General features: G+C 53.9%; 7 protein-coding genes and 1 non-coding gene across 8 annotated transcripts; 3 read left to right on the top strand and 5 right to left on the bottom strand.

Annotated features, from left to right (window-relative positions):
- Window positions 1-1,100: 1,100 nt before the first annotated feature.
- IWZ02DRAFT_442591 (RlpA-like double-psi beta-barrel-protein domain-containing protein-containing protein) lies at window positions 1,101-2,604 on the top strand. The gene has a single exon (XM_066766973.1). The coding sequence runs from the start codon at window positions 1,226-1,228 to the stop codon at window positions 2,372-2,374; it is 1,149 nt and encodes a 382-aa protein (XP_066626330.1). The 5' UTR covers window positions 1,101-1,225; the 3' UTR covers window positions 2,375-2,604.
- A 42-nt stretch (window positions 2,605-2,646) lies between these two features.
- IWZ02DRAFT_442592 (uncharacterized protein) lies at window positions 2,647-3,105 on the bottom strand. The gene has a single exon (XM_066766974.1). The coding sequence runs from the start codon at window positions 2,875-2,877 to the stop codon at window positions 2,659-2,661; it is 219 nt and encodes a 72-aa protein (XP_066626331.1). The 5' UTR covers window positions 2,878-3,105; the 3' UTR covers window positions 2,647-2,658.
- Window positions 3,106-3,302: 197 nt separating this feature from the next.
- Window positions 3,303-3,391, top strand: IWZ02DRAFT_t15. Its single transcript has one exon. It is a non-coding gene; the product is annotated as a tRNA-Tyr (tRNA).
- A 1,082-nt stretch (window positions 3,392-4,473) lies between these two features.
- On the top strand, window positions 4,474-6,430 carry IWZ02DRAFT_511842 (uncharacterized protein; the record flags this gene model as incomplete). The annotated part of the gene is made up of 4 exons (XM_066770544.1): window positions 4,474-5,147; window positions 5,194-5,664; window positions 5,711-6,193; window positions 6,257-6,430. Coding segments are annotated over exons 1-4 (1,563 nt in total), but the record flags the coding sequence as incomplete, so codon positions are not given.
- Window positions 6,431-12,468: 6,038 nt separating this feature from the next.
- IWZ02DRAFT_136124 (uncharacterized protein) lies at window positions 12,469-13,568 on the bottom strand. The gene has a single exon (XM_066761695.1). It carries the CDS (start codon window positions 13,264-13,266, stop codon window positions 12,694-12,696), a length of 573 nt encoding a protein of 190 aa, XP_066626333.1. The 5' UTR covers window positions 13,267-13,568; the 3' UTR covers window positions 12,469-12,693.
- A 996-nt stretch (window positions 13,569-14,564) lies between these two features.
- On the bottom strand, window positions 14,565-15,562 carry IWZ02DRAFT_136103 (uncharacterized protein). The gene has a single exon (XM_066761694.1). The coding sequence runs from the start codon at window positions 15,404-15,406 to the stop codon at window positions 14,837-14,839; it is 570 nt and encodes a 189-aa protein (XP_066626334.1). The 5' UTR covers window positions 15,407-15,562; the 3' UTR covers window positions 14,565-14,836.
- A 1,101-nt stretch (window positions 15,563-16,663) lies between these two features.
- Window positions 16,664-17,761, bottom strand: IWZ02DRAFT_370537 (uncharacterized protein; the record flags this gene model as incomplete). Its single annotated transcript, XM_066764506.1, has 1 exon — window positions 16,664-17,761. A coding segment is annotated over one exon (1,098 nt), but the record flags the coding sequence as incomplete, so codon positions are not given.
- A 2,640-nt stretch (window positions 17,762-20,401) lies between these two features.
- On the bottom strand, window positions 20,402-22,663 carry IWZ02DRAFT_430165 (uncharacterized protein; the record flags this gene model as incomplete). Its single annotated transcript, XM_066766036.1, has 1 exon — window positions 20,402-22,663. The coding sequence occupies one exon, from the start codon at window positions 22,661-22,663 to the stop codon at window positions 20,402-20,404; it is 2,262 nt and encodes a 753-aa protein (XP_066626336.1).
- Between the last annotated feature and the right edge of the window lie 2,036 nt (window positions 22,664-24,699).

A 24,699-nucleotide genomic window follows, 5' to 3' on the forward strand; every position in this document is an offset into this window, starting at 1 on the left:
AACCAATCACGATATCTGTGGCTGATGGACGATGTCCGGCTGGAGATACGGGTCGCAGTAATTTCTGGGCACCGGACGGTTTTCAATCTTCATCGACTGAGCCTGCCGGGTTTGCGTTTCCAAAATCAGCGGGACGGTACTTCGGACTTTGGAATTCTGGAAGGAAAGCGGCTGTTGACTACAACCTGCAACGCTGAAACCGTTACTAAAAAGCTTCGCCAGACTATGTTTTGATCGAAGACACCAATCACCTGTGTGCGAGACTGTCGGCCGATTTGACTTCTCTCGTGGACACACCGACATCACTCGCCGACGAACCCGCAGAGATCTCCCTTCTGCCAAGCAAGGACCAAACTCAATTGCAACTCCATCAGTTGCTACGGAAAGGCGGGAGATTTCGTGGTCCGCACACCAGCCACAATACATTATCCAAGATTTTACCACCGCCTCTACCACCACCATCACCACCACCATCATCACAATGCAATGGTTTGCGGTCCCCTATCAAAACATGCTGGTCTCCTGGTAGGAAGGTATTACCTGCGCTCATTCATACCGAAATAGGCAATCGATTTATTAAAGAAAGTTGCGGGGATGTAGCGGTCCGCCATGCATATACCTTGTACCTGCCGCCGAATGTCATTGCCATCACTTGCACTTCATCTTCAACACCACTTTTCCACCAATCCGCATGAGCATTATGCTTCGAACAAAAGCGTGTCGGTGGGGCGTAATTGCACCTTGCGTTCTGGCTGTCGCGACAGAAGAGCCGATCACGCTGCCACAAAGCGCATGCTCACTACGACCATCAAAGATCGGTGTTCAGCCCTCGTTCCATGTTTGATTAAGGATACCAGGAGCCTTAATATCACGCTTTAGCCGAGATTCGCCCTATTCGTAGCTAAGCCCTTCTCAGCGTTGCGTCACGCTGTGCCTGACTGTCAAGCTACGGTAATGCCAGGACCTCTACTGTTTCATGGTCGAGTAATGCACGAACCCATGAGTTGAAGAGGTCCGCAAGCTGGGCGAACAAGATCCGTCCACTTGTAGGCTAGCATCGGTCCTCCCTGTCTTTACATTCTGTCGGCGAGTAAGGTTTTGTGGAGCATTTGGGACTATATAGTGTAGATCCATATCCATTTAACCCTCCTCCCCAAACAATTCCAGGCACGTCAGTCTCCTTTTTTGTTGATTGGCTGATTTTCGGTCTTGTCACTCATTCACCATGATCCGCTCCACGATCCTTACGTTGTTTTTGTTCCTTCTCGTTGTCTCGGTGAAGGCCAGTCCTCTCCCGAACCCCCTTCCGGAGGCTATTCCCCAAGATGGATCGCAAGGTCTAGTCCAGGTAGCTTGTCCACCGGCTCCTGAAGGTTACCAACCACCCCCAGAAGAAGAAGATGGAAACGAGAAGCCCGAGGAGAAGGCTAGGAAGAAGCAGGAACAAGAAGAAGCTCAACGACAGAAGAAGGAGGAACTGCGAATGAAGAAGGAGAAAATGCGAGAGCGACAAGATGCGGAGCGCGCTAGGCAAGATGAGGAGAAGGCTAGGCAAGAGAGCAACCACCAACCATCTACTCCCTCTCAAGGGAACGAGGGCGGCAGGGGAGGTGGTGGAGGCGGAGAGGGCGGTGGTCACAATCAGGGTGGCGGCGGTGGAGGAGGAGGTGGTGGAGGTGGTGGAGGAGGTAGTGGTGGAGGAGCAGAACATTCCTCGCCTCCCGAAAGCCTTTCGCCCCAAATAAATTCACCAGAAACCACTCCTGTTGACGGCAAGGTATTCCGAGGCCCGGCTACCTTCTACGGCGGAGCGTTAGAGGGCGGAAACTGCATGATGAAGGGCTATCAACTCCCGCCTGGCGTCAGTGGTGCCGCCATTGGTGGCAACAATTGGAACAATTCAGCCAACTGCGGGGCCTGTGCTGAAGTCAGGGGCAACGGCAAAAAGGTTGTTGTCATGTTTGTCGACCAATGTTCCGAGTGTGGAGACGGCCTTGACTTCTTTCCCGACGGATTCAAACAGCTCGCCGATCCATCCGTGGGCAAATTTACTGTCGAATGGAATTTCGTCAAGTGTCCCGTCCAAGGCCCAATCAAGATTTCGGACAAGGAGGGCACAAACGAGTATTACGTTGCCATGCAAGTCCAGAACGCAAAGGAGGGCACGCAAAGCCTTGAGCTCAGCTCGGACAAGGGCAAGACGTACAAGCCAGCTCAGCGTGACAGTACCAACCATTTCACTCTCACTGGAAGTCCTGTTGGATCTCAGGCCGTCGACGTGAAGGTTACGAGCAAATCGGGCAAGGTGGTTGTCGTCCCTGATGTCCCGGTATCTAATAGCAAAAAGGAAGCGCAACAAAACTACGACGGTTGAGCGCAACGGCGCAGATTTAAACGGCACACAACACCGCTGACTAGCCATTTGCGGGAAAGAAGATATTGGAGAATCGCTTTCTACGCGGAACCTTCTTGGTGTGGGTAATGGAGGACGCCTTGTACCATGATGTTCATGTACGTATTTCCTTCGACAGCTGGCTGTGGTCACGACCGGTGGCTTGATGCATGTGGCTTTCGTGTCTTTCATACTTCCCCTGCCATGTAAAAAGTTTGTTTAGATGTTCCACTATTATGAAGAACTTTTGAAACGCCCCTCCCCCCCTACGCACGGTTCTCGCGACTCAACAAAACGTCTGATCGGCTCCACCTGGAGTAGAAGGAATCATGTGTAGTGGGACACATTGAGATCGAAGTACAAAGCCAACTTGACGGGCTTTGTTTACCTGTTTTAGATCGCCATGATGCACACGCACAAACAACATGCTCCGAAGGGCAGTAAGCGCGGGCTAGCATAGATAACCAACACACGGTTGTTCGCATCAAACTAAAAGCTGTTGATGAGGGTCGGTCGTTGATCACCAGAAAAAAGTGTCATGACTTCAATTTCACCGCTTCCATGAACGTCGGTACATTTTGCTCGACACTTCTGCAATTCTCATTGGCTATGCGAAGATAACTATTAGCACTTTCCCATGAGAGATGATAGGGGTGATGGCGGTTGATGGTGGGGTGGCAGAGTCTGACTGCGGCGCACGCATTGGAGGTGTTTGAGGGCTGAATTTGCCACAAACTATGCCGTTTGTGGTCGCTTAAGTATGACTACGATGGCCAATCGACATTAGCTTTGGATTTGCGTCTAATTTCGCCTAGAATGCATGGCTTTCTCAGGGATTTGCCAGAATTTGTACTTTATAATAATTGCTGGCAGCTGATTTTACAGCCAAGAGAACAGTCAACTGTTCTTGCTCCTCTTGGTGTAGTTGGTTTATCACGTTCGACTGTAATGGAGTTCAATGCCATCGAAAGGTCCCTAGTTCGATTCTGGGAGGGGAGACACCATTCTTTTTGCATTTTTGCTCCACATCCGAACCTAACAACCCTTGAAAGTGCCTTCACTGGATTAGGTTGTCCAGACCTATTTTGTTGCTCATGGGGGGAGAAGCAAAGTCGTTGCAGTGTCGAGGATGTGGTGGCAGGTTGGCTACACAGAATCAAACTTGCCTGGGGAAACTGTGTAACCCACGGCGTAGCAAGAGTGACTTAGAAATGGAATTTCCCGCGCTGACAGACTGACACGCGTGGCTTTGGCTCGACGCACAGTGCCGCTGTGCCTTTGCGATGCCGCAGGCTTGACAGTTTTGAAGGAATCAAGGGTACATGTATGTAGAAGCGTCAGCTCGAGGCGCGCACATGCAGGGCTGCAGGAACACTTGGGTTGGATGCAGGATAAGAGTCAGCAAGGCCAAGGACCAGCGGATGGAAGTGCGTCTCGCCACTTGTGGATGAGATGACCATGTGGTGTGGTGGTGTTGGAGAAGAGGCCGTCTGCAGGCGCTAAGCGACGCAACCCTGCAGCCAATCATGTCGTTGACTGCCACCTCGTCCCCTGCTCCGTCACACCCATCTTCGACTCGACCTCGACCAGCGCGAAGCTGCGCCCTTCAATTGGACACTCTCTTTCAACCATGCATCGCCGTCCTGTACCCACGGCGCTTCCAGCGCGCCCAAACTCTGTGCGAGACACGTTGACCGCTGCTCTCGTCCTTTTTTTCCAACGCGTCTACCACTTGCCTTTGGCCTCATATGCGGCCGTCGCGCAGCTCTTCTCTGTGATCCTCCTCTACAGCTCCAGCTTCTCCGCGCTGACGGCAGCACGACACCGTCAGCTTTGCTCCAAACACCTTCAATTGGTCCCTTGACGCCTCGTTGACGGCCACCTGCTCATGCCGTCTGCCCCAGAAACCTCCCGGACATCTATTTCGGGACATCAGCCACTCCAACACTGAACCGCCTATCAGCAATTCTTTGCCCAGGTCAGTCCCCGGATCCATTCCTATTTGTGCTCCTCTCCGCGACGCATCCTGTCCTGTCTGCAAGCGCTGCTGCAGCGTGCCCGCCAATCCGTGCTCCCGTACGCAAGCGCCCGTTTACTTCCCAAACATAAGCCCGCATCTGCTCTCCCCTCGAAGCTCTCCTTTGTCCTTTCTCCAGCAGGCCTCAGTATCACCGCGCACCATCATTACCTGTTTTTGCTCTATCCCACAATCTACGGCTTGGCCTTCGTCTAGCTGGACTGAGCGAAGCTACTTGCCTGATTCCATTTCTTTCCCTGCGTCAACTTCTCACGTCATATCCCACATCCTGACAAAGACGAAATGACAGTCGACGACAACAAGTTCCCGAGAGTAGGCATAACTAGCTATCCGCGGCCGTCGACAGACCCTCACGCACAGTCTCTCAAGACACCAAGAGCAGCACGTTTCGCCGAGGCAACAGCTGTGCATTCCCCAATCGAGCCACCAGAACCTCCAACAAATCACTACACCCCCCAGCCTCAGCCATCCGACCTGGGCTTTGGTTACCTCAACAGCCGCCGGTCAGGGCACGAGTCGTGGTCAGGCGTCGAAATGGAGGAAACGGACAACAAATATCTGCCTCCACCTACCCCCAAGAGCCCCCTGAAGAGTGCCATGAAATCACCAGGAGCTCCGCCGCGGAACATGGACCAGGTGCTGAGTCCCACGTTCAGGCAGGAGCAGATTTTGGAGAAATTGGAAGGGGATACCGAACAGGAGCAAGCAAGAGACTTGGTGAGTTTCGCCAGGTTACCAAAATGATATTTGCTAACCATGGCAGAAAATTAAATTCCGTGTGCGCGTCGCAAAATTCTTCCTCCGAGGCATCAACTTTAGTTGCAGTCTGATCGTGCTTTCTATGCTCGCCGCAACATTTACCATCTTCAACGCCACCAAGAATCTACCCCCGCGTGGTGGCTTGACCCCCTGGGCAGAGAACACCAATCCTTGGCCGCAAATATTGCTGCTCGTCATTGCCTGCGTTTCACTCTTCATGGCAATCGTTATTTTGCTAGCGTACTGCCGCAAGGGAGGGCACAAGAAGGCCGAGAAGCTGTCGACATACTACGGCGCTTTCGCGGTTTCATTCTTCGTTTTCAGCATTATCATGTGGGGAGTCGGTGCCGCAGTCCTCAACCAGTCTAAAGTCAACGGCGACAGCAAAGACATGTGGGGATGGGCTTGCAAAGACAACAAGCGCCGCGATCTTTTCGAATCTGATGTGCAGTATGCATTGGTTTGCCGTCTCCAGGTATGTCCAAGCTCTTCCTTTTCGAAATCTAAACTCATTCCTTCAGGACTGGTCTCTTGTCTGCTGCATAATCGAGGTCGTGGTCGAAGTCCTCTCGATCATTATCTACGGCATCGTCTTCTACCGCTTCTGGTCAAAACGCAAACTCCGCAAGAGCATGGCTACCCGCGACCGCGCGCGCTCCGATTTGTATCTCGCACACCTCCGCTCGCAGTCGGCTCCCAACACGCCTGGCTTCGGACCGCCCCCGCTTACCCCAGGCGACGGATGGAAGCCACCGCCAGGACACCCACGCTACACTGGTCCTCCCAAATCGCCTGGCGTCGTCAGCACGTACGAAGCGTCCGTAGCGGCCGAAAATTGCGAGGCTCCTGGTCAAACAGTGCAGTATCCTCGCGGCTTCGCCGAACCCAAGCCGTTCCAGCTCCAAGCGCCGCCCATCCGCGTGCAAGGCGCCACCCCAAAGATGCAGCAAAACGGCTTCGAAGGTGCCCCTGCCTCTTCTCCGCCACCCGCTGGAATGGCACAGGTCGAGGATTCCGACAACGGCGCCCATGCCCGTGCTTCGAGCCCGCAACAACAACCTGCCCAGGACTTTGTGCAAGATCACGTACCCGCTGCTCCTGGAGAGCAACAGTACGACGCCGTGCCTATTCCTGGCGCATACGCAGGTCTTATGACAAGTCCTATATATCCTCCACCGCCAAAGCAGCAACAAAGTCAACATCAGGGGTTTGACTTTGGACCCGAAGTCATTGGGCAGAGACAATAGAAAAAGCGAAGCAAAACATTGAAATAAGAAGACTGCCTCCTTTTCGTACAGCAACATGGTGGTACCATGCCGCGGACAAAGTTTGATCATCTATCTCTTCCTGTCTTTCCCACATTGTTCTTTAATCTCCTTACTTCTGCTTCTCGCTCACTCGCTGATAACTGTTCGATATATTCCCCTATTTTCCCCATTTCCTCTCTATTTTACAAGCAGTTGGCAGATCAGATCAGATACCTTGGGTTGGATATGGGTCTCCTTTTCACAGTGCGAATGAGCTTGCCCATCGGTGGTCGAGTTGATTGAGGTGGATTGGGTGGTAGTGCATTGGATAACAGAACGGCCGGTCGTGTCTGGATGATGTTAGCATTGGATTTTGAGTGCTAATTTTGTCGGGAAGTTGACATTATGTTCAATCAGATCGAACGTGGTGCGCGGAAATACTGAGTCTCTCTCCTTTGTCTATTCTTTTGTGACTGACTATTTGTGCTTGCTCTGAATGCAAGCGCCAGTGGATGAAAGGCTTTATGACCTGAGATGTTTTCGGGGCAAACGCCAACTTCGTGTGCTTGTCCGTCCAGACCGTCGGTCTTGCAATGGAGACAGCGCACCCCTTGATCGAGTAGGTCAATATGGAGCTGCGGCATGACAACGACTGGAATCAAAGCGTACAAACGCTGCTATTCCTCGCCACAACGGAATCGCCACTTCTCCTACTGAGAGCTTCAATCGCTCCGGTTCCATCCGCAGCGACGCTTCAACAAAACGGTAGTTTCTTCCAACCGCGTTCTAGGAAGACACCCGAAACTTGTCCGGAATTAGTAGTTTTTCACTCTCTCCATCTGCCCGGGCGGCGGAAGTGGGTGAACTGCAACAGACCTAGCGGCCAGATTGGAGATATACTAATCTCTCCAAGTAGTGAACCCGCGCAAGAGGAGCCGGGAATGATCTCATGATGTGCAGACCACTCACAAGGCAATGGGAGTGGGTTGTTTCGTCTTCGTTCGAGACTCCGGTGGCTGATCCGTCCACGGCGTTTGGCATGAAGGTTAGAACTTGCTCTGCTTTGGTGGGGAGTCAAGTTGAATTGCAGAACCAAAAATCAGAGCCAGAGGAAGCACAGGCTCTGATAGTGTTTGCTCGCCATGCTCGAATATATCTAACTGATTCTTGGATTGTTGGCCGCGCAGGCAGAGTTTTTCCAGTTCAATTGTACTATAGATGATGTGAAGTTGCAATTTTTACCATCGTCGTCGTTTTATGGTGATGGTGGCTGTGGGCGATGTGGAGTGATGCTGTTGCCCATTATACTCAGACTGTAGCTTCTCTTCAGCATCTTCTCTTCGCGCGCGGACGAGAAGGCTGCTCAATGCCAGGACACATGGAGGGGAAAGAGATTAGCGAGCCCATCTTCCAGTGATGGTAGCGTCAATCGTAGGAGTCTCTTGGTCGTTCTGAAGCGGCTGATCGGGCTTGATGAAAGTAATTGAATGCGTGACTTGTCGGTCAACACTGACAAATCAGCAATGTTGCACAAATGACTTGCTCCTGACCCTGGTGTTGAGACCGTGTATCTGTAAAAATTGTCTTCCGAAAGGTCATCCGTTCACTGGTGCCATTCTGCCCGTCCGCGGAATATATATCACGGGCGCTTTTGATTCCTCGGACGCTGGTATTCCCGTGTCTTTGGGCGAATCATCGAAAAACCGTGGTTTGTCCCTCCTCGGCGCTTTTGTTGGTTTGAAGTTGCGAGGTCATGCTGTTCTTGACGACAGTCTTGTGCGGCATGCCGCCATCACGCGTTGACGACAGACTTTTCCTGAATCTTCTGGTGCATTATTCTTTCACAACTACTGTCTTTACTCGTGTGATAATATGAGAATCACTCAAAGATAGCCAAGAGGTGAAAGAGAATCTGATACTCAATGTCTGAAAGAACTCTCACAATGCCAAAGCGAATATACGTGCAGTCTTGAGAAGGTCAGAGAGACGGAATGCCCCTTTTATTGCGACTTCCACATGTGTACCTCCGATCGACATCCAGAATTGATTGTCCACTAGCACGACTCTTGTTATCAACGGTTGCCCCTTCGGCCCTCATCAAGAATGAAGAACGCATCATCTTCTGTGAACCTGTGATCAAGTCACGTCCTACTTTAGTTTACAAGCTTTGGGCTGGTATCCGGGTGACTCATGAGGGGATAAACAAAGTACATTGGCGTTTACTTGTCCAATTGTTCTCAAATGATGTAAATTGTCAACGTGGATGCCCAAAACTAGCTTCATGGCATTTTCTTCGCGGGTCAACCACGCCGCTCGTTTAAAATGCGCTCATGTCTCGTCCTTCTGATCCAGTGTTGAAGTTTTAAGCTCTTGAGAGACGCAAGCAAGCCCTTGCATACACTGCGATCATTTTGAAAATTTGCGATGACCCAGTGTTTTGGTCGAGCATATCACGGATGTGGAGGAGAGCCGAGTTCCTTTCTCCAGCAATGACCTACTGAAGGAAGAATTGACATAATCCGAAGACTGAGCATCGGAGCTTGAATTCAACGTCGCAATGACTGAGGCCGCTCTCATCTTCTGGAGCCTCTGAGGTCTTTGCTGTCGAGCCTCTGAAAGAGACGTAGGTATTGACGGTAAGCCTAGAGGAGACCGGTTACCGCCCTTTCCAAGTTCCCTTCCTCTCGATAGCGTTCCCAGAGGCGCCTGATAGTACCCAGCATTCTCTGCGGTTGCAGAAGTTGCCGCGAGGAGAGTGCAGGAATAACGCAGTCTAGCGCAGCCCTATGGTCACTGAGCTTGGCTCCTGTGAAAGCATCACAGATTCTTTCAATACTAGAGTTGATGAATGTGAGTTCATTTGACTCCTTCATTTTCGTCTCGCCACCGATGTCAAGCACGGCCTGCAATACTGCACGCCCGTATGAATAGTTTTAAGCGTTGCTGAGCTGGAGCTGAATGCATTCAAGTCGATGTAAATATTTTCTTGAGGATCCGGGCTCCAGTCTCCCACAGATTTGTATTTGAATATCCAAAATGGGATGCAACCGGGCATAGGACAAAAAGTTGGCTCAAATCGCGAAGACTCTGGGTAAAATTTTATACTTCGACAAGAGGTTGAACTACGTTCAAGCTAGACTTCAAGTTCTGATTGAGCGGCATCGTTATCGGGCGGAAATACCCAGTAGCATGGTAGTTGTTTGGGATCGCGTTCGATATTCACAGTATTCTCCAGACCCTTTTCTCCCGCTTGTGATGTATTACTCAAGGACCTTACCCACATATTCAGGACAGCCTCAAGTTCCGGAAATAAGGTGACCCACTGGTCATGAAAAATATGCCGGTCGACTCGGAAATAAAACCAATCACGCACCGACTTCTCGAAGAGATTTGCCACGAGAGGGGACTCTATGATTTTGCAATCCACCGGCCAAAAGAGCATGTGCACATCTTTCCACCCCTTTCTGAATACAATTGGGTTTCGATCCAGGAATTTATGGCCAAATATGACGGTAGTAATATCCTCGATGGCCATTTTTAAATCCATGACAGTCTGTCTGACTGGAGCTTACTTTTCTTCCCAATCGCTTGTCATTTTTGATGAAATGGTCCTCCACAGAATGAACCGCGGAAGGAGTCTTGAATTATTTTCTGCTCCGGCTTTCTGGAGATCTACTCGGCCATCTTTCAACATCTTACGTGCATTTTCTCGGGCATGTTTAGGGTGCTCTGAATCATTGTATGTTAATCCACGTGGAAGCTCTGCAGCCGATCTACGTTCTTCATTGACAATGCACGGCGCTGAGATTCGACCGTAGATTGGGAGTTATGATGCAATAGCCATTCATGGTGGACTGACTTGGTGTTTTTCTCAATCCCGTCGACTCTGGGAGCTCCAAAAACTTGAATCACCGAGGATCATGGATGCCAGGACCAGATTTTGTCTAGGCTGGAAAATCGCCGCATAGACGTGATTGAATCTCTTGTCTTTCCATATCGAGGGCTATTCAGTCCAATTCATGCCCTTCAAAGAATTCCGGATCCTGACTCATTGGACTGTCTTCAATGTCCATACGGCGCGTCCGCAAGCCTGCTTTGACGGCGCTCATGACAACCATGACATAACTGAGCAACAGAAATTGATGGGTGGAGGGCTCTGAGCCCAAGAAATTCCAGGAAAATGCCGCAGATGGAGAGAGAAAAGGCACTTCATACCAAGATTGGGTCCGACGTCATTTGCGATGGTTTCTCTTCCACTTTGTCGTGTATTCAGTGATTGGCTTTCCAGAGGGCTCGCTGAATGCAAAAGAATCAAAAAATTGTTATCCAATGATTTGGTTGCCCGGCTGAATCCACAATAGACGAGAAGAAATGTCGGATTGCTTTCTGAAATCACTTTGCTGAGACGTTCTGATCACTACGTGCGCGCAAAGCCCTGCTCCGATAGCCAACAAGATTGTACCAATCAGAGTGCAAGGGAATGAAAAGTCAGCGACATGCGCATCGTCCTTCTCGGACTGATCCCGGAATTGATACATCACCAACGCCGCAAAGACTATGACTGCGGACTGTTGGAGGATACCGGACAGCGCGGCGGCGACGAACCACAGAAATGGTGGCCTTCTGATCCCAATTTTCAGCGAAAGATTAGGTTTTAGCGCTTATTCTCCAATCGGATCGCTGTTACCTAAATTCAATTTTTTGCGATGGCGTAGAGGATTGTCCAGAGTCTCCTTCCAGTCGCTTTGGACTCCCTTCTCCCGAATATATCCTTTGAAGGAATAGAGACCTGCAGAACGGTCACAGAAATCACGATTGGTGGCGCGAGTGTCTTGGACTATTTCAATGATTTTTGGTCGCCCTAATACGCGCGAGATGCCGCCATCGTTGTACATTTCGCATACGTCGCAACTGGTCGACGAACACAGCTCGATTTCGACATTGGTTCTTCCTTCCTGTGCGCTTCCGATGAATGCACGAAGCGAAGCTGTGCCACCGGCTCTCACTGTAGACACAACAGCGGTCAGGACTCCCATGGGGCGCCATAAAAAAGATGAAGATGTCGGTCAAGGTGGCGCTCTAAGAGAGGAACTGCGCAGTTGGCTGCTTGCCAAAGAGCGAAATCAGCGGCGCAAGGTCTGTGGTGAGGTTGTTTTGAAAATCATCCCATCCACTGGCGACCCTGCTGCTGTCTTGCTGTGATTTGTGCCGTTGATGGTGACGGCGCTTCTCTTGCCAATTGCCAAACGGGGGGGGGGGGGGGGGGGGGAGTGACGGAGTCGCGAAGGGTTGGGGCGTCTTCGAAAGCTAGAAAAAGTTGAAAGTACGGTTCTCCAAAATCCTGGGGTAATCCACCCTCTGTCCATGAGGCGCGCTTACCAGCGGTTATTCCACCACTCACCATCGTCGACCCCAAACTCACTTATTCTGTCGGTCATCTGAACCCAGCGAGCCAATTGAAGCGGTGCAGCATCCTCAACAGTCTCGAATTGCCGAATCATTCTCTTGAATCCAATCTCGTCGACTCCCGCCCTGCTGCGTCTCCAGTCGAGCCGCAGAGCGAAACTGACCGACCACAAACCTGGTAACCACTTCTCCATTTCGATCCAAATATCACCTTTGCCCCGAATTCGCTCGAAAATTCCACACCTATCAACCACCAGCCTCATCAAGCACGTATTCCGGGCCTCTTTCCATATGATCTGGTCATCGCTTACCCCTGCAAACAACTACCCCTGCCCCTGATACGGCCAACCGATCAGCCAGCGAATCAAACCAGAAGAAGAGGGAAGTTGAGACAACTTGCATCTTTGAGGGATCAGTCTGCAGTCGGCCAACAAAATCATCGGTCGCATACCCCTGCACCACCGATGCCTACCCCTGAATCAGCCAGCAAACCGCCAAGGGCGCCAGTCGAAAACCGATACGACTACCACCTCACAGATTCGTGTCGCTATCAGCTCACCACTCAGCCTGTGAAGCCGCCTCCGTTCAATTGGCAGCTGTCAGCCGACCCGTTGAGAAAGAAAAAGCAAAGCCACCAAGCGGAATCGCTCGCGCAATGCCGGGACAGACTGCGTTTGGGACGGGATACTGCGCCTGAGGAGGCAATTCTCCAAATCCCGATTTTCTATGCGCTGGCCAGCGCCTCAAAGGACCAGCTCCGACTTTCTGAACGATACGTGGACGACAGCACGAGCTGCACGCGCTCGGATGATAGCCAGTGACGTCAGCGCGCAGAGCAGTGCATAGAGCACCTAAAACAGCAGCCAGCGGAAGCAATACGCAGGACCAAAAGGCAAAAGCCGGAGGGTGGGTGGGAAGAAGGAGCATGAGGAGGAGGAGGAGAGCCCAAAAAAAGCAACCAGCATAGCGGCGTCGTCGTTCGTCGTTCGTCGTTCGTCGTCCACCCATCGGAGCCGGCCGTCTCTGTCTGTCTGTCTGTCTGTCTCTCTACCCACCCACCCGGCCAGCCGTCCCCCCCGAAGTCCGTCTAGACGGCTCCATCGACGACTTATACTCTGCGCGCCGACCCAATCGCAGCGCGCACACGCGCTAAGAGGACATCCTGCATACACCCGAACACTTACACATCCTGCCTTGACGCATGCATGTGAGCAAAAGCAGCGTCTTGTCGAGAGACCGAGATTCTTTTTTTTCTTTTCTTCTTTTTCCTTTTTCAGCTTTTGCTTCCGCTTGGTTAAAACCATTACTAAGACTGGACGGACGTCGAGGCAGGTCGCCGGCGCGATGGGCAAAGTTGTCTTTGTCATGCGCATGGGAGACGCGCATCGCATGGCATTGCATCTCGACGCAGCGGCACAGCGCATTGCGCATCTACCTTGTCGGCAGGTAGATGGGTCAATCGGGTGCGGTGCCTGCCTGCTTACCTACATACTTGCCTACCTTGCCACTGTGCAGCAAGCCACAAGCCACGCCGCAATGGACACGACACGCCAGCAAGCAAGCCAGCCAGCCAGACGCCAACGCAGTGCAGCGCCGCGGGCACAAGACTAACTGACTGACTGACCGAGGCCGTTGGTGCCTTGGAACAGGACACACGTACACACGCCGTGGCGCAGTGCGCGAAACGGGGACCGACAAGGGAAGGAGGCGGCAAAACGCGCCAAAACGGGCCGAAAAAAGCAAGAAGAAAGCTGTCGAGAGAATGATGAGGAGGAGCAGCGAGCGGAAAAGAGGCGAAGCAATGGCCGAGCCGCTCGTTTTCGACGTCAGAATCAGGTGAGACGCGGTCAACTAAGGTTATCTGCGATGCCAAAGCACTGACTTTGGTTCCGCATTGCTGGGTCCCGTGGCCCGCAGCTTGCGCCGCTGTAGTCGAGCTCTTGAGTGGTTGGATGGTTGCGTGCGAGGGGCAAAGGAGGGAGCAAAAAGTTACCAGTCACCCAGTTGAGAGAAGGAAAAAGCTTGATGCATGGCGGGTGAATGCTTGCTCGCTTGCGTCTTTTGTCTCCTGCGCGACTATCCTGCTCTCGTGAGTGAGCGAGCGCGACGGAAGTTGGATGGATGCCAATACCGCCGTGAGAAAAGCAAAGAAAAGATGAGTAAGAAAACCAAGGGAAAGTTGAGCCATCCCTGCACCACGGCCATCACACTGCCATTTCTGTCTCCATCCCCACACCCCCATCTTCCCCCACTCACACACCAACTTCTCCTCCGTCCACGTCAAGTGGCTATGGACGCTAGCCTCTATCCGAGCCGTGCGCGTGGTAGCTCATCCAGAGCGTCGGGCTCCTGGACAGGGATTTTGGAAGGTTCATCCTTTCGCGGCGGGAGTTTATTCACAGGTCGACGAGAAAGGGTCTACCTTACCACTGCATGGTAAACCGGCTGTGAGGTAGACATTGAGCGAATGCGGGGGCGGAGGTGGAATGCGGGACAGAAACGGTGGGGATCATGGGGATAGACAAGTGAAACTGGATGTAGGTTAGCTGATGGATCGAGTGGGTTGGAGAAGAGTAGTTCTTTCTGCCAATCCAGGAGTCTCGAACCCTCCCCCTAGCCCCTTGACCAAAGCAAAAGGAGCTAGTCGAAGCACTCAAAGATGCAACAAAAACCAGAAAAGCACAAAAAGATTACAGAAGCCCACCTCCGTCTCACCAAAGCTGCATGTGTTACGGTGTAGTGGCCGGCAAGCACTGTTTGTCGACAGCGGCACCGTGACGTCAAAGGCGCCGACTCCAATCTCCGTGCCATGATCAGTGATGTCAGGTGTGCTACAGCACTACAGTCGGGTAGATACGAGGGAGAACAGGCGGCGTCGTTTGTGCAACGAAAGAGTTTGAGAGATGTACATGGCACCTCATGCAGGAAGGCGTGCATGGTACGAACAGCTCCGATGAAAAGTGGTTGGCTAGCTGGCTGGATAGCTGCGTTGTGCTACGCAGGTTTGGAGGACATGATATGCTGATGTGGGTGAGTGATTAAAGAAGTCCTCGCAATGCAGGGAAGGCAGATGGAATTGATCTGGGATTGAACCAATAGATAGATTGAAAGTAGATAGATGAACGCCGAATTCTCCCTCAGTTGCGCTCCGCTTCGGCTTTTTAGTGGTAGTGCGCGCGCGGTGCATCGTATCGCTTCGATTCGTTTTGAGCCTGGCAGCCAGCCTAGCCCGGCTGTGTAAAGAGCAGCGAAATTTCGAAACCAGCAAGTAAAGGAGACGCCGCCACTGTGCGCCATTGAACTCCTTTCCGTCCCATGTCCCGCGTCCTCGTCCTCCCAATTAAATGTTGTCCCCAAGTCCGAATGTGGCATCTGCGTTGCAAGGCGTTGCGCCACTGGCAACAGCCGAAGCAGCCGTGCCAGCTGAAACAGAAAAGAATGGGAAGTGGAAAAAGGAAAGACCGAAGTGAAAAACAAACTACGCGTACATGCGTATCCAGTAGTTTGCGCATTGAAGATGGACTGGCCGACGCAGCACAGTGCCAACCCAAGATTCAAAGACATCGTAGGCAGACAGATGTTTGAGGAAAAAGAGGAATGTAAACGGAGAAGGGAAACAAGCCAGCAATCGCCGCGCGAGTCAAACACACTGCTCCGTGCGCCCCGGAGCAAAGAGGACTCCGCTCGCCCGCCGACGCCTTAACCAACGAAAGAACAAGTGACAATCAACGCCAATCGGACCAAAATGATGAAGCAATCGATCCACCGCCTGGTAGTAACCAGACGAGCAGTCGACGACGCGTCTTCGCGCAATCGTTTTGCTGTCCTGCGGTTCGAAACACTGAAGCGGTGAGAGCGAACGAAAAACTTGCTGTGATGAGCGCGACACGCGAGAATGTGGCTGGCTCGCACGCATGCAGGCAACCAGATGGTGTGTTGGCAGGCAGACTGGACGAGCATTCGCCATTGTACTCGCTGCGCCGCAACAACACAGCCAACTGCTTACCGTCAGCAGTGTGGGGTGCCGTCTCGGCGCGTCGAGGATTAGGGGTTGACAATGGGACAAGCCACACCCGCGACTAGGAGACTAAGTCGGAAAATACAAACGGAAGAACAGAAACAAAAGGGAAAATCCATGCAGCTGGAAGCTGCATAGCTGTGAGAGAAAAAAGATGAAAAAGGCCAGCGACTCAACTTTACGCATCGATTGCGCAGTCAGACAGCAAAGTAGCCAGTAAAGTCTCCTGTCGGAGGGGCCATTCCAGCACCGCTGACAGGGTAGGATTGCTGGTGCTGGAGAAAGGGCTGCTGTTGCGAATGGCTGGGAAAGTGCATTTGATGGTGGACATGGGGGTTGTCGGCGGTGGCCATGTCCAGGGGAAAGGGCGTGGCTTCGGCAGACGAAACATCGGCAGACATGGGGGCAAAGGCATCGAGGACGTTGTAGTCGGTGACGACAGGACCGCCGAGAGGGGTGGCGGAGGCGTAGGGCGAGGGGTCGAAGGCGGCCGAGTTGGCGTCGTAGGCGGCGGGATGGTGGTGGGGATGCGACAAGCCCCCGTGGGGAGCGGTGTGGAGCGTCATGGACGAGACGTGGTCCAGGCTGGAGAGCGACCCGGACGTCTGAGGCATTTGGTATGTCGCAACTGCAACGGGACTCGCGTGACTGCTGTTCTCCACGGCCGACGTCGGTACTCCGTCGCGATTGACGCCGTACTCGTGGGCCCGTCTGACTGGCTCGTCGTCGTCACCTTCCATGTCGCCGCCGCCCATGGCCTCGGCGCCAGCTCCAACCCCAACCGCGTTCTCGGGAACGTACTCTTCCACCTCCTTCATCCAAAACTGCTTGAGCACGTCCATGGGCGGATGGTCGCCGCCGCCTTTGCCGCCTCGCCGCTCGTCGCCCTTGGCCTTGCGTCCTCGTTTCCTCGGGTTAAAATGTGCGCGTCGCAGGTGTGCTGCCGCGTTGTAATAGGCGCCGTACTTTTTGCCGTTGCGACAGGCCTTGCAGTGTGCAAGGAACTGCTTGTTTGGACTAGCGTCGACCGTTACCCACACCTTGCGGATCGCGGCGTGAACACGCTCCGTGTGCCGGCGCAACTCGTGTTCGCCGCGAAAACCCTCGGGATGCTCGTTGCACTTTGCGCACATGATTTTGGGGTGCACCGGTCGAATGTACGGTGCCTTTGCGATGGCAGCGACTGACTTGATGCCGGCGCCGTCCCTGGCAGGGATCTTGATGACCGACGCCGACGACTGACCGTCTTTTACAGACTCGGACCACTTCGGCGCGAGCGGACGAGCGCCTGAGGGGGCTTGCTCGATCATGCGCTGCTTCCCCTGAGAGTGGATCGAGGAGACGGAATGATTGCTTTCCGCCGACCTCGACCGGGCCATGCTGGTGATTTGGCTCGCAGTGACGAAGCGACAAGGTTGAGATGATGCAGCAGAAATGCTAGCAACAGTAGAAGAAGAGAAAGGAAAATGCGCTGATGGGGGCGACACATCAGCGCAGGAAGAAGGAAATAGCGAAAAGTCACCTTCGACGGACTTGTCCAACGAAGGTGATGGTGTGAAGAATGGGTCGTGAGGGAAAACAGAATCTGAAACGTTGGAAAAATTGGATTGCACGCGCATCATTTCCAACTGGTTGGCAAAGTAGGTGCTCGAGCTACTTTGCCTACTCATCTTGTCGCTGGCAGCCGTGGACCCAGCAGTCAGCTCACCGACCGAAGTGCTCGGCGATATGGAGCCGTCGGGGCTGTCGAGAGATTGCTGAAAGGGGTAAGACGATGCTGGCCCGATTTCCGATTGAAATATGCTGGCGTGTTTGCCAAACCTTGCCGGGAGGCTCGTCGACTGGAAAGTTGCTATGTACTCTGACGGGTCGTAAACGCTGACCTCGTCAAGACGAGGCATGGGCTGGTGGACAGATCTGGCTCGGACGAGGGAGGGCTTCTGGTCGGCGACGAAGGGTTGGAAACCTTGGCTGCACTGGAACGAAGCAGGAGCAGAGTGGATTGACGGAGCCCCGTCCCGGATCATAGGCACGGGGATGTCAAGCGCCTGAGCAGCATGGTTAGAGAGGGGGGCATGGAGGACCAAAAGTCAAGACCGTACAGGCGTAGAGGTAGTGTTGGAGGCCGGGTAGCAGGTGGACTCCCAGTGGGAGGTGGACGAGTGCCTTGAGAAGAGCGGATCAGCGGGGGAGAGGGGGCCGGCCATTGGGGAGGAGGTGGATGGAGAAGTCGATGATGGTTGAGGATCAGCGAGAGAGGGAATGGACGTTGAATGGTGGGCAGGGCTGGCCTTTTGATTGTGGATGGATGCAATGCACAGTGGAGGGAGGGATGTGTGCTGGCCGACAGGACAGGACAGGACAGGACAGGACAGGACAAGACAAGACAATACAAGACAAGACAAGACAAGACAAGGACATGGGGCTCCCTGTCGGGGTCGTCAGCGACGCCAGTTGCAGGGAAGAGTGGAGCTGACTGCACGGCACCGACCCTCGAGGCCATTATTCGCCGCCTCATCATCACGACTCGTCCGTCCACTCTCCAACGGGATCCCTCTCTCTTGCTTTTGCGCCCACCACACCCATCGCCGTGCAACCGCACCTCCATCAACACGACGAAACGCTTGAGCCTCAGCGCCATGTTTTGGTTCCCCTCGCTCTGCTCCACACAAGCCTTCGCTCTCCGGCATTGCCCTCGACCCATCAACTGTCAAGTCGACCATTCGCTTCGTCACGTGTGCCTGCTTCTGCCAACTAACCCCTTCGAGATCTTCTTCATTCTTGCTCATCAAGACGTCTCAGGAAGCTTGGCCGTCACTCCTGCTCAATGACCTCACTCGCCGAAATTGCTGCTCGTGCGCCGCTCCCCGCCTCCGGTACACGACTTGCCCCGCCGCTCGGGCCTGAACCACGAGCATCTAATCAACTTAGTTTCCCTCCAGACAAACACGCCAACAACATGACAACGTTGACATGACGGCCAATGTCCTTTGCATCATCAATAAAACCACCCATTGTTGCAGATTGTCCAAGACTAGCTCCGTAAGATGAAAGTCTAGCCTCCCTTCTCCTCATGGCTGTATACGAGGAAATCATTTAGAAATGCTGTACGTCTCATGACACAATCTCAGGCACAAAGGCCTTCAGACCGCTAGTCCCCTTTCTGATGATTTGGAACTAATATTTCATCCTCACAACAACAGTTTCGCCAAACTCAGCCGCGAGACACGGATGCCCTGTCGAAATGCAAACGCCGAGGGCGAATACTCTCTCGCTGTGGAAACTCGGACGTTGGCTGTCATGTCCTTTTGGGGGAAGACTGTTCTCCTTGCGTAGGCCGCCAATCGGTCCATCATGTTCCGTTCAACACCGTCCCGGCCGGTTTCCAGCTTTCGACCTTTTCATCTGGCCAAACGCTTACCTTATCACATTGGTAATGTGGTTACCTGGTCGGTCCGGGCCGCCGCCAACAACGAATTTTGCTGTGCTGTGGCGACGGCTGCGCACGCGAGACTACAGTAGCACCATCGGCGGCCGCATTTCCTAACCAAGAAGTCTTTTGACCACCAAAGTGCAATTTTGGGCAGTCCGTGGCATCGTCTCGGAGCTCGTTTTCGTAGAGGCCATTTTCGAGTATCACGTCGCGCTTCTGTCGCGTGCCGAAACGGACTTAGTGCAACAGACGAGGCCAAAAAGACTGTCAACACCGTCAAAAGCGCTAGTTCCCTACCTAATCGTCTCTTTCAACGGCCGGCTATTTCTACTACCGCAGCTTCCGCTCCTTTATCCCTGCGATATGCGCGTCCGTCATTGTTTGGGCCTGGCCTGGGGACGCTGTTGCCTGTAGGAGCCAACGTTCCAGAAATTCTTCGAGAGCCTCCATCTGCTACAGACCAGTGTGTCGAATTTTTCTCGGCAAGCAACCGGCTCGGCCCGCTCCAATTGACAGTGACGCGCCGGCGTCCATGTTGGCTAGGCTCGGTATCTCAGGATTCTGCCTGAGACTGGGGTGCCATGAGTTTTGAATGGTCCCCCTCATCAGCGCCGGCGACTCTCGGCCAATGGACGGTACATGAACATGTTTTCCTTTGGTGTTGATCGACGTGGTATGGGTGAAAACACCATCATCACTGCCACCAATACCCGCCCCGCAATTCTGACATCCACTACCTTCGGTTGCGTTGTTCCCATGGCCTCGTCAGCCAGCAATGTCATGGGGTCTTTTCTCTGACAATCACCGCGTCGGCGAAAACCTCTCTTTTCGCACCGACGTCGCGAGGAAGCACCCTCGACCACGGTAGCCCTCTGCACCAAATCATGTAGGATCGTTTCACGTTCCGGCAACAAACACGCACCACGAGGTCGGAAGAACAGGCTCCGCGAGCGGTGAGTACTTTCTCAATTGTGCCTCACAGTCTCAGAAATGCGCTTTTTCTTCTAAACCAATGGTATCATGGGCACTCGCCTCAACGCCTCGTTCTGACCAGACACCCATAGCCTGCAATTGTCTACGCAAAAGCGTAGGATTCCTGCACACCCTCTTACAAAATGCCACCTGCACTCATGACCAGTCTTCGTAACCTAGTTCGCTGCCCCTCGGAACCACGCGACTTGTGTTTCTTCTCCGCGGACCCCGAACTGTTCATATTCTTGCCCCTGAGGCTAGGGCTTCTCCTCAGACTGATGCGGCTCGACCTCTTACTTGACGACGCGTCCTCGTCACGCATCTCAACCTCCACGGCGCCCATGCCGCCGCTCACAACGCTTAGACGATTGTTTGCGAGCGAGCTCGCCGTGGTTCCGGTCGAGTACCTGTCTGACGTAGACTTGACCAGCTCTCCTTCTCTGTCGGCCTCCGCTTCTGCCGGCGCTCCATGCCATTCGGAATCCATGCTGCTACGGTTGGACTTGCTCACTGAGCCTTCGTCGTCCGATGCCCCGAGCCAAAAAGAGTCAATCGTATCCTTTTCGCACTCGGAGGTGGGAATGCCCCAATCCTCGAAGTACTGCACCAGATCATCGAGGGCACACTCGTCGCTCGCTCGCCGCTCAAACGTAGCTTTTGGATCGAGGCTGTCGAGCGCGTCTTGAAAAGCGTCGAGTGACGCGATCCCATCAGGTTTGCTAGGGGCCCTGGGCCAGAGCCCGTCCACCTTGCTCTTCGCCGCGGCTTCCAGATCGTCGGCATTCGCCGTTGCTTTTCTCTGGAACTTGTTGAGACGAATGGGCCCTGCCACGTACACGGTCCGCTGCCACGCCGTTTGCTCCGGCGGGATGACCGTAACGACAGAGCCACTCCGCAGCCGAATTGAAGTTGCCGATACACTGCTCGAGCGCGATGACTGCGCTGCTCGCCTTCGAGCCTTGTTAAGGGATGAGTGCGAGGCTCGAGCTCGTGGTATCGCGGTGCGGGGGTTTTGAGCCCGCGGTGTGGTGGGTGACAATTCGTCAAAGTCAGCAATGACCGACAATGCGCCCAGGTCCAGGGCTATTGGCGTGATCGGGAAGTCGGAGATTCTGGCGGCCATTGTGGGGACTGGATCGCTCAGTGTCTCCAAACTGGGCCTCCATGGCTCGCTCGAGGCCGAAGGTACCCTTCTTCCGGGTCCAGCTGCAGCCTTTGGGCTCGGGTTCTCGCTCCTGTCACCCCGACCCGGTGTATAGTACTCTCGCGGAGTCGGTAACATGCTCGACGGTCTTGCCGGAAGCCGCCTATCTTTGAAGGCAGCAACATCTCCGGGTGGGCTGCTTGTCCGCAGCGGGTCCATTTGCTTGCTCTCCAGCATCTTCTTTACACGGGCTCGCTCTCCAAAGCCAGCACTAGGCTTTCTCATGGACGTGCTGGACAAGTAATCGCACTGCTTGCACTCCCCAGCTCCTTTGCTCGCCTTGCCTCTCTTCCTCGTGTCCACTACTCTGACTCCTCCACTCGCCCGGGCACTAATGGCTCTCTTCGGTGCCTCGATGATGACGCTGCCGAGGCCTTCGAGGCGTAGGAAGCGTGCCGGTGCAGAATCTGTCCGGTACAGGTAAGATGGCTGGCGACGATCAACTGGCCTAGATCTCCCTCTCTCGCTCTCTATGCTCTCCGAGCTGCTTCTCTTCCTGCCGCTTCCTCTCCTGCTCCCTTCAGCAAAGGCGATTCCGCTTTCACCACGTACAAAGGTTGCACTACGAGGTGAGCGCCGCAACTGCTGATGTGGCCAGTCACCGGAGCTTAGCGTTGTCGTCTCTTCACGTTCCTCTTCAACTTCGTCTTCGCGCTCGCTATCGCTGCGACTGCCGCCCTCGTCTGCGTCTTCGTACTCGTCACTCTCGCTTTCCCCGCTGTCGCTAACCAAAAATGCACCAGGTGTGACTGGAGTATTTGGTGGATTACCAGTGGTCTGGGCCAAAACTGCCAAGGCTGCTTGGTCGAAGAGCGGCAAGGGAAGGGGTAGACCAGCAGAGACGGGTGGTGTTGGCGGAGGTGAATGTGCGGATTGGGAACCAGAGTGATGAGTCGACGGAGGAGGCGGTTGCAAATGGACCGTTACAGGTGGAGTAGAGGTGGCGGTGGAAGTGGGCGTCGTTGATGGAGCATTCAGGGGAGGACTGACGCTGGAAGATCTTGAAGGTAAGTTTGAGGCGAGGCCCTGTTCGTTTTGATGTTGCTCTTGGTGGTGTTGCTGGTGGTGTTGTGAATGCGGTAGGTTTTGATGTGGCCATGAGACTGGGTTGGCGGGCGAAGCATGCCGCCCAGGTGAGTCTGACTGCGCGCGTTGTGGAGAAGGCGGCAGTATTTTGTGTGTTGAAGGTTCCATTGTGGATGTGCTCGTGATCCAAGGTAAGTCAGAGACACCTCGTTTGTCCCAGCGGCTTTGTCTCGTCTAAAAGAAAGGAATGCGGCCGCAGACGTAAATGGATTGTTGCGGCAGCCCCAGCTACAGGGATCAAAGGCAGGTCCCCAGGCACGATGATGTCAAAGGAAGCTCTCGGTGAATGGCGGAGACGTATCAAAGGCAATGGCCCGTCGTCTCGTCGTCACGCCTCTTTCGTCGTGTCCCCGCAAGGAAGGGCCCTTTGAAGAGCAAAACGAACAGGCTAACAATGGTGATCAGGTACAAGCAGGATCGATCGGAAACTTGGTCCTTTCAATTGGGACGACCGTCCTCGCGCCTGTTTTGTTTGGGAGGTCTACAGGCAACCAGCCCGCCTTGTCTTCTGGTACAAAATTGCCGCGGGCTCGAGAGCGTTGGATGGCGCAATGGTGGGATGAGGCGGCAAAGATGGCTGAAGACGCTACTGCAGCCGTCGGCGACCGTCGTCAAGAGTACAAACTCGACTCCTACGGAAGGGACCAGACGAGGACCGTGTTGTCACGCTGCGGGTGCGGCGGTGCGTGCCAGGGTGGCTCGTGGCGCTCTTCTAGGCGCAGATGACGAAGCCCAGCCAGCTGCTACTCTCGATCGATTTCGTGCACTTGGGACAAAGTGTGGAACGCCAAAATGAAGGGAACAGTAGGAAAGGGGGGGGGAGCAGGAGGGATCGACGCCTGGCGCGGAACTGATAGACGGCGGAAGAAAGAAGAACTGAAATCTCAAGCGACACTGGGACTCGACCGTCTTATTGTCGGCATCCACCTGCAAGACCACACTGCAGCACCTGAGACGAGAGGCGTTGGGTGCAGTGGTGAGGAGAGCAAGAGTGGACGACGAGACTTCCAATCCTTTCTCCCTCGCCAAGGCACGCAGTTCCAAACAGAGACAAGACACCATCTCCTGGGGCTCGTCGAGTCCGCTTGCAGCAACCGGGCAGCATCTAAACTATAGTCCTGCGGTGCCGGCGCAGTGGTACCTTGAGCGCGACTCGATTCGACTCACCTCCGCCCCGCCAGTCTGCCACACTCTCTCACCACGGCTCCTCTCCACCCACTGGATTCCACCCTCTTGGCGGCGGCGTACGATCGGTCATGCCGTTTGGTGCACTAAAAACGCACCCACAGAGTCGACTTCATTGTAGGTTATTGCTTGGGGATGCGCCCTCGTCTGCCTTGACGGGACGGGCTCACGCGCCTCGCGCCGCCAGAAGGTCCTGCTCCTCTCTCTCTCTCTCCATTTCTCTCCCTTTTTGCCATTTTGCCATTCCGCATCATTTACTCCGACGGTAGGCTCCGCGCCTGGTCAGCGCGCATGGAGGTGTCCTTGTCAAATTTGTGTCTGATGGATGGGTGTGTAGCGAGAGCGTCATCCTCCGCTCCTCTACTCTCCTGATTCTATCCGAACGCTTGGATCCCGGTGCAAAACCTACTGAGAGACCACCGCGCCATGACCGCTTCGGGCTAGGCTGCCTCGCTTGAGTTGGCGCCTGTCACTACTCTATCGGCTTGGAATGTGCATCTTTGCGTTCCTGGTCACGGCATGCAAGCTGTTCTAGGCATGGCTGGGGTCTTCTTCTGGGCGACACTGGGCGCGTTTGCTGCCAGGCCCACGAGGTGCCTTTCCCAGGAGCCGTCGCGTGTAAGTGACAGCTCGGCATGCCTGACGATCAGATTTCTTTGATTCAACACCAAGTCGGCGCTGCAGCTTCTTTGGCGTTTTGGGTTCGACCAAGTCTTCTCAGTGATGGGACAGGGGCTCGTGTTGTTGTTGATAATGCGGTCGGGCTTTGTTACGCCAGTAGTGTTACACAGTACCTGCATACAATTCCCCCGCCCCCTCGCCCCCTTCCTTTCCCTGCCCCCGCAAACACCAAGGAATGGACTTGCGAACCAGGGTATTGGGACAATGACTGACAACCTCGCAAGTCCACCTCTCAATGCAACCTTCTTATCGCACTCTGCCTGTCCTGACCTCGGCCG

Source organism: Phyllosticta citriasiana, assembly GCF_038021145.1.
Source record: "Phyllosticta citriasiana strain CBS 120426 chromosome Unknown IWZ02scaffold_2, whole genome shotgun sequence".
NCBI classification, from domain to species: Eukaryota; Fungi; Ascomycota; class Dothideomycetes; order Botryosphaeriales; family Phyllostictaceae; genus Phyllosticta; species Phyllosticta citriasiana.

Coding starts and splice junctions, on each gene's coding strand:
- IWZ02DRAFT_442591 (XM_066766973.1), top strand. CDS start 1,226: ATGATCCGCTCCACGATCCTTACGTTGTTTTTGTTCCTTCTCGTTGTC.
- IWZ02DRAFT_442592 (XM_066766974.1), bottom strand. CDS start 2,877: ATGCGAACAACCGTGTGTTGGTTATCTATGCTAGCCCGCGCTTACTGC.
- IWZ02DRAFT_136124 (XM_066761695.1), bottom strand. CDS start 13,266: ATGCGCTGTGCCGCTGCGTCGAGATGCAATGCCATGCGATGCGCGTCT.
- IWZ02DRAFT_136103 (XM_066761694.1), bottom strand. CDS start 15,406: ATGTCTTTGAATCTTGGGTTGGCACTGTGCTGCGTCGGCCAGTCCATC.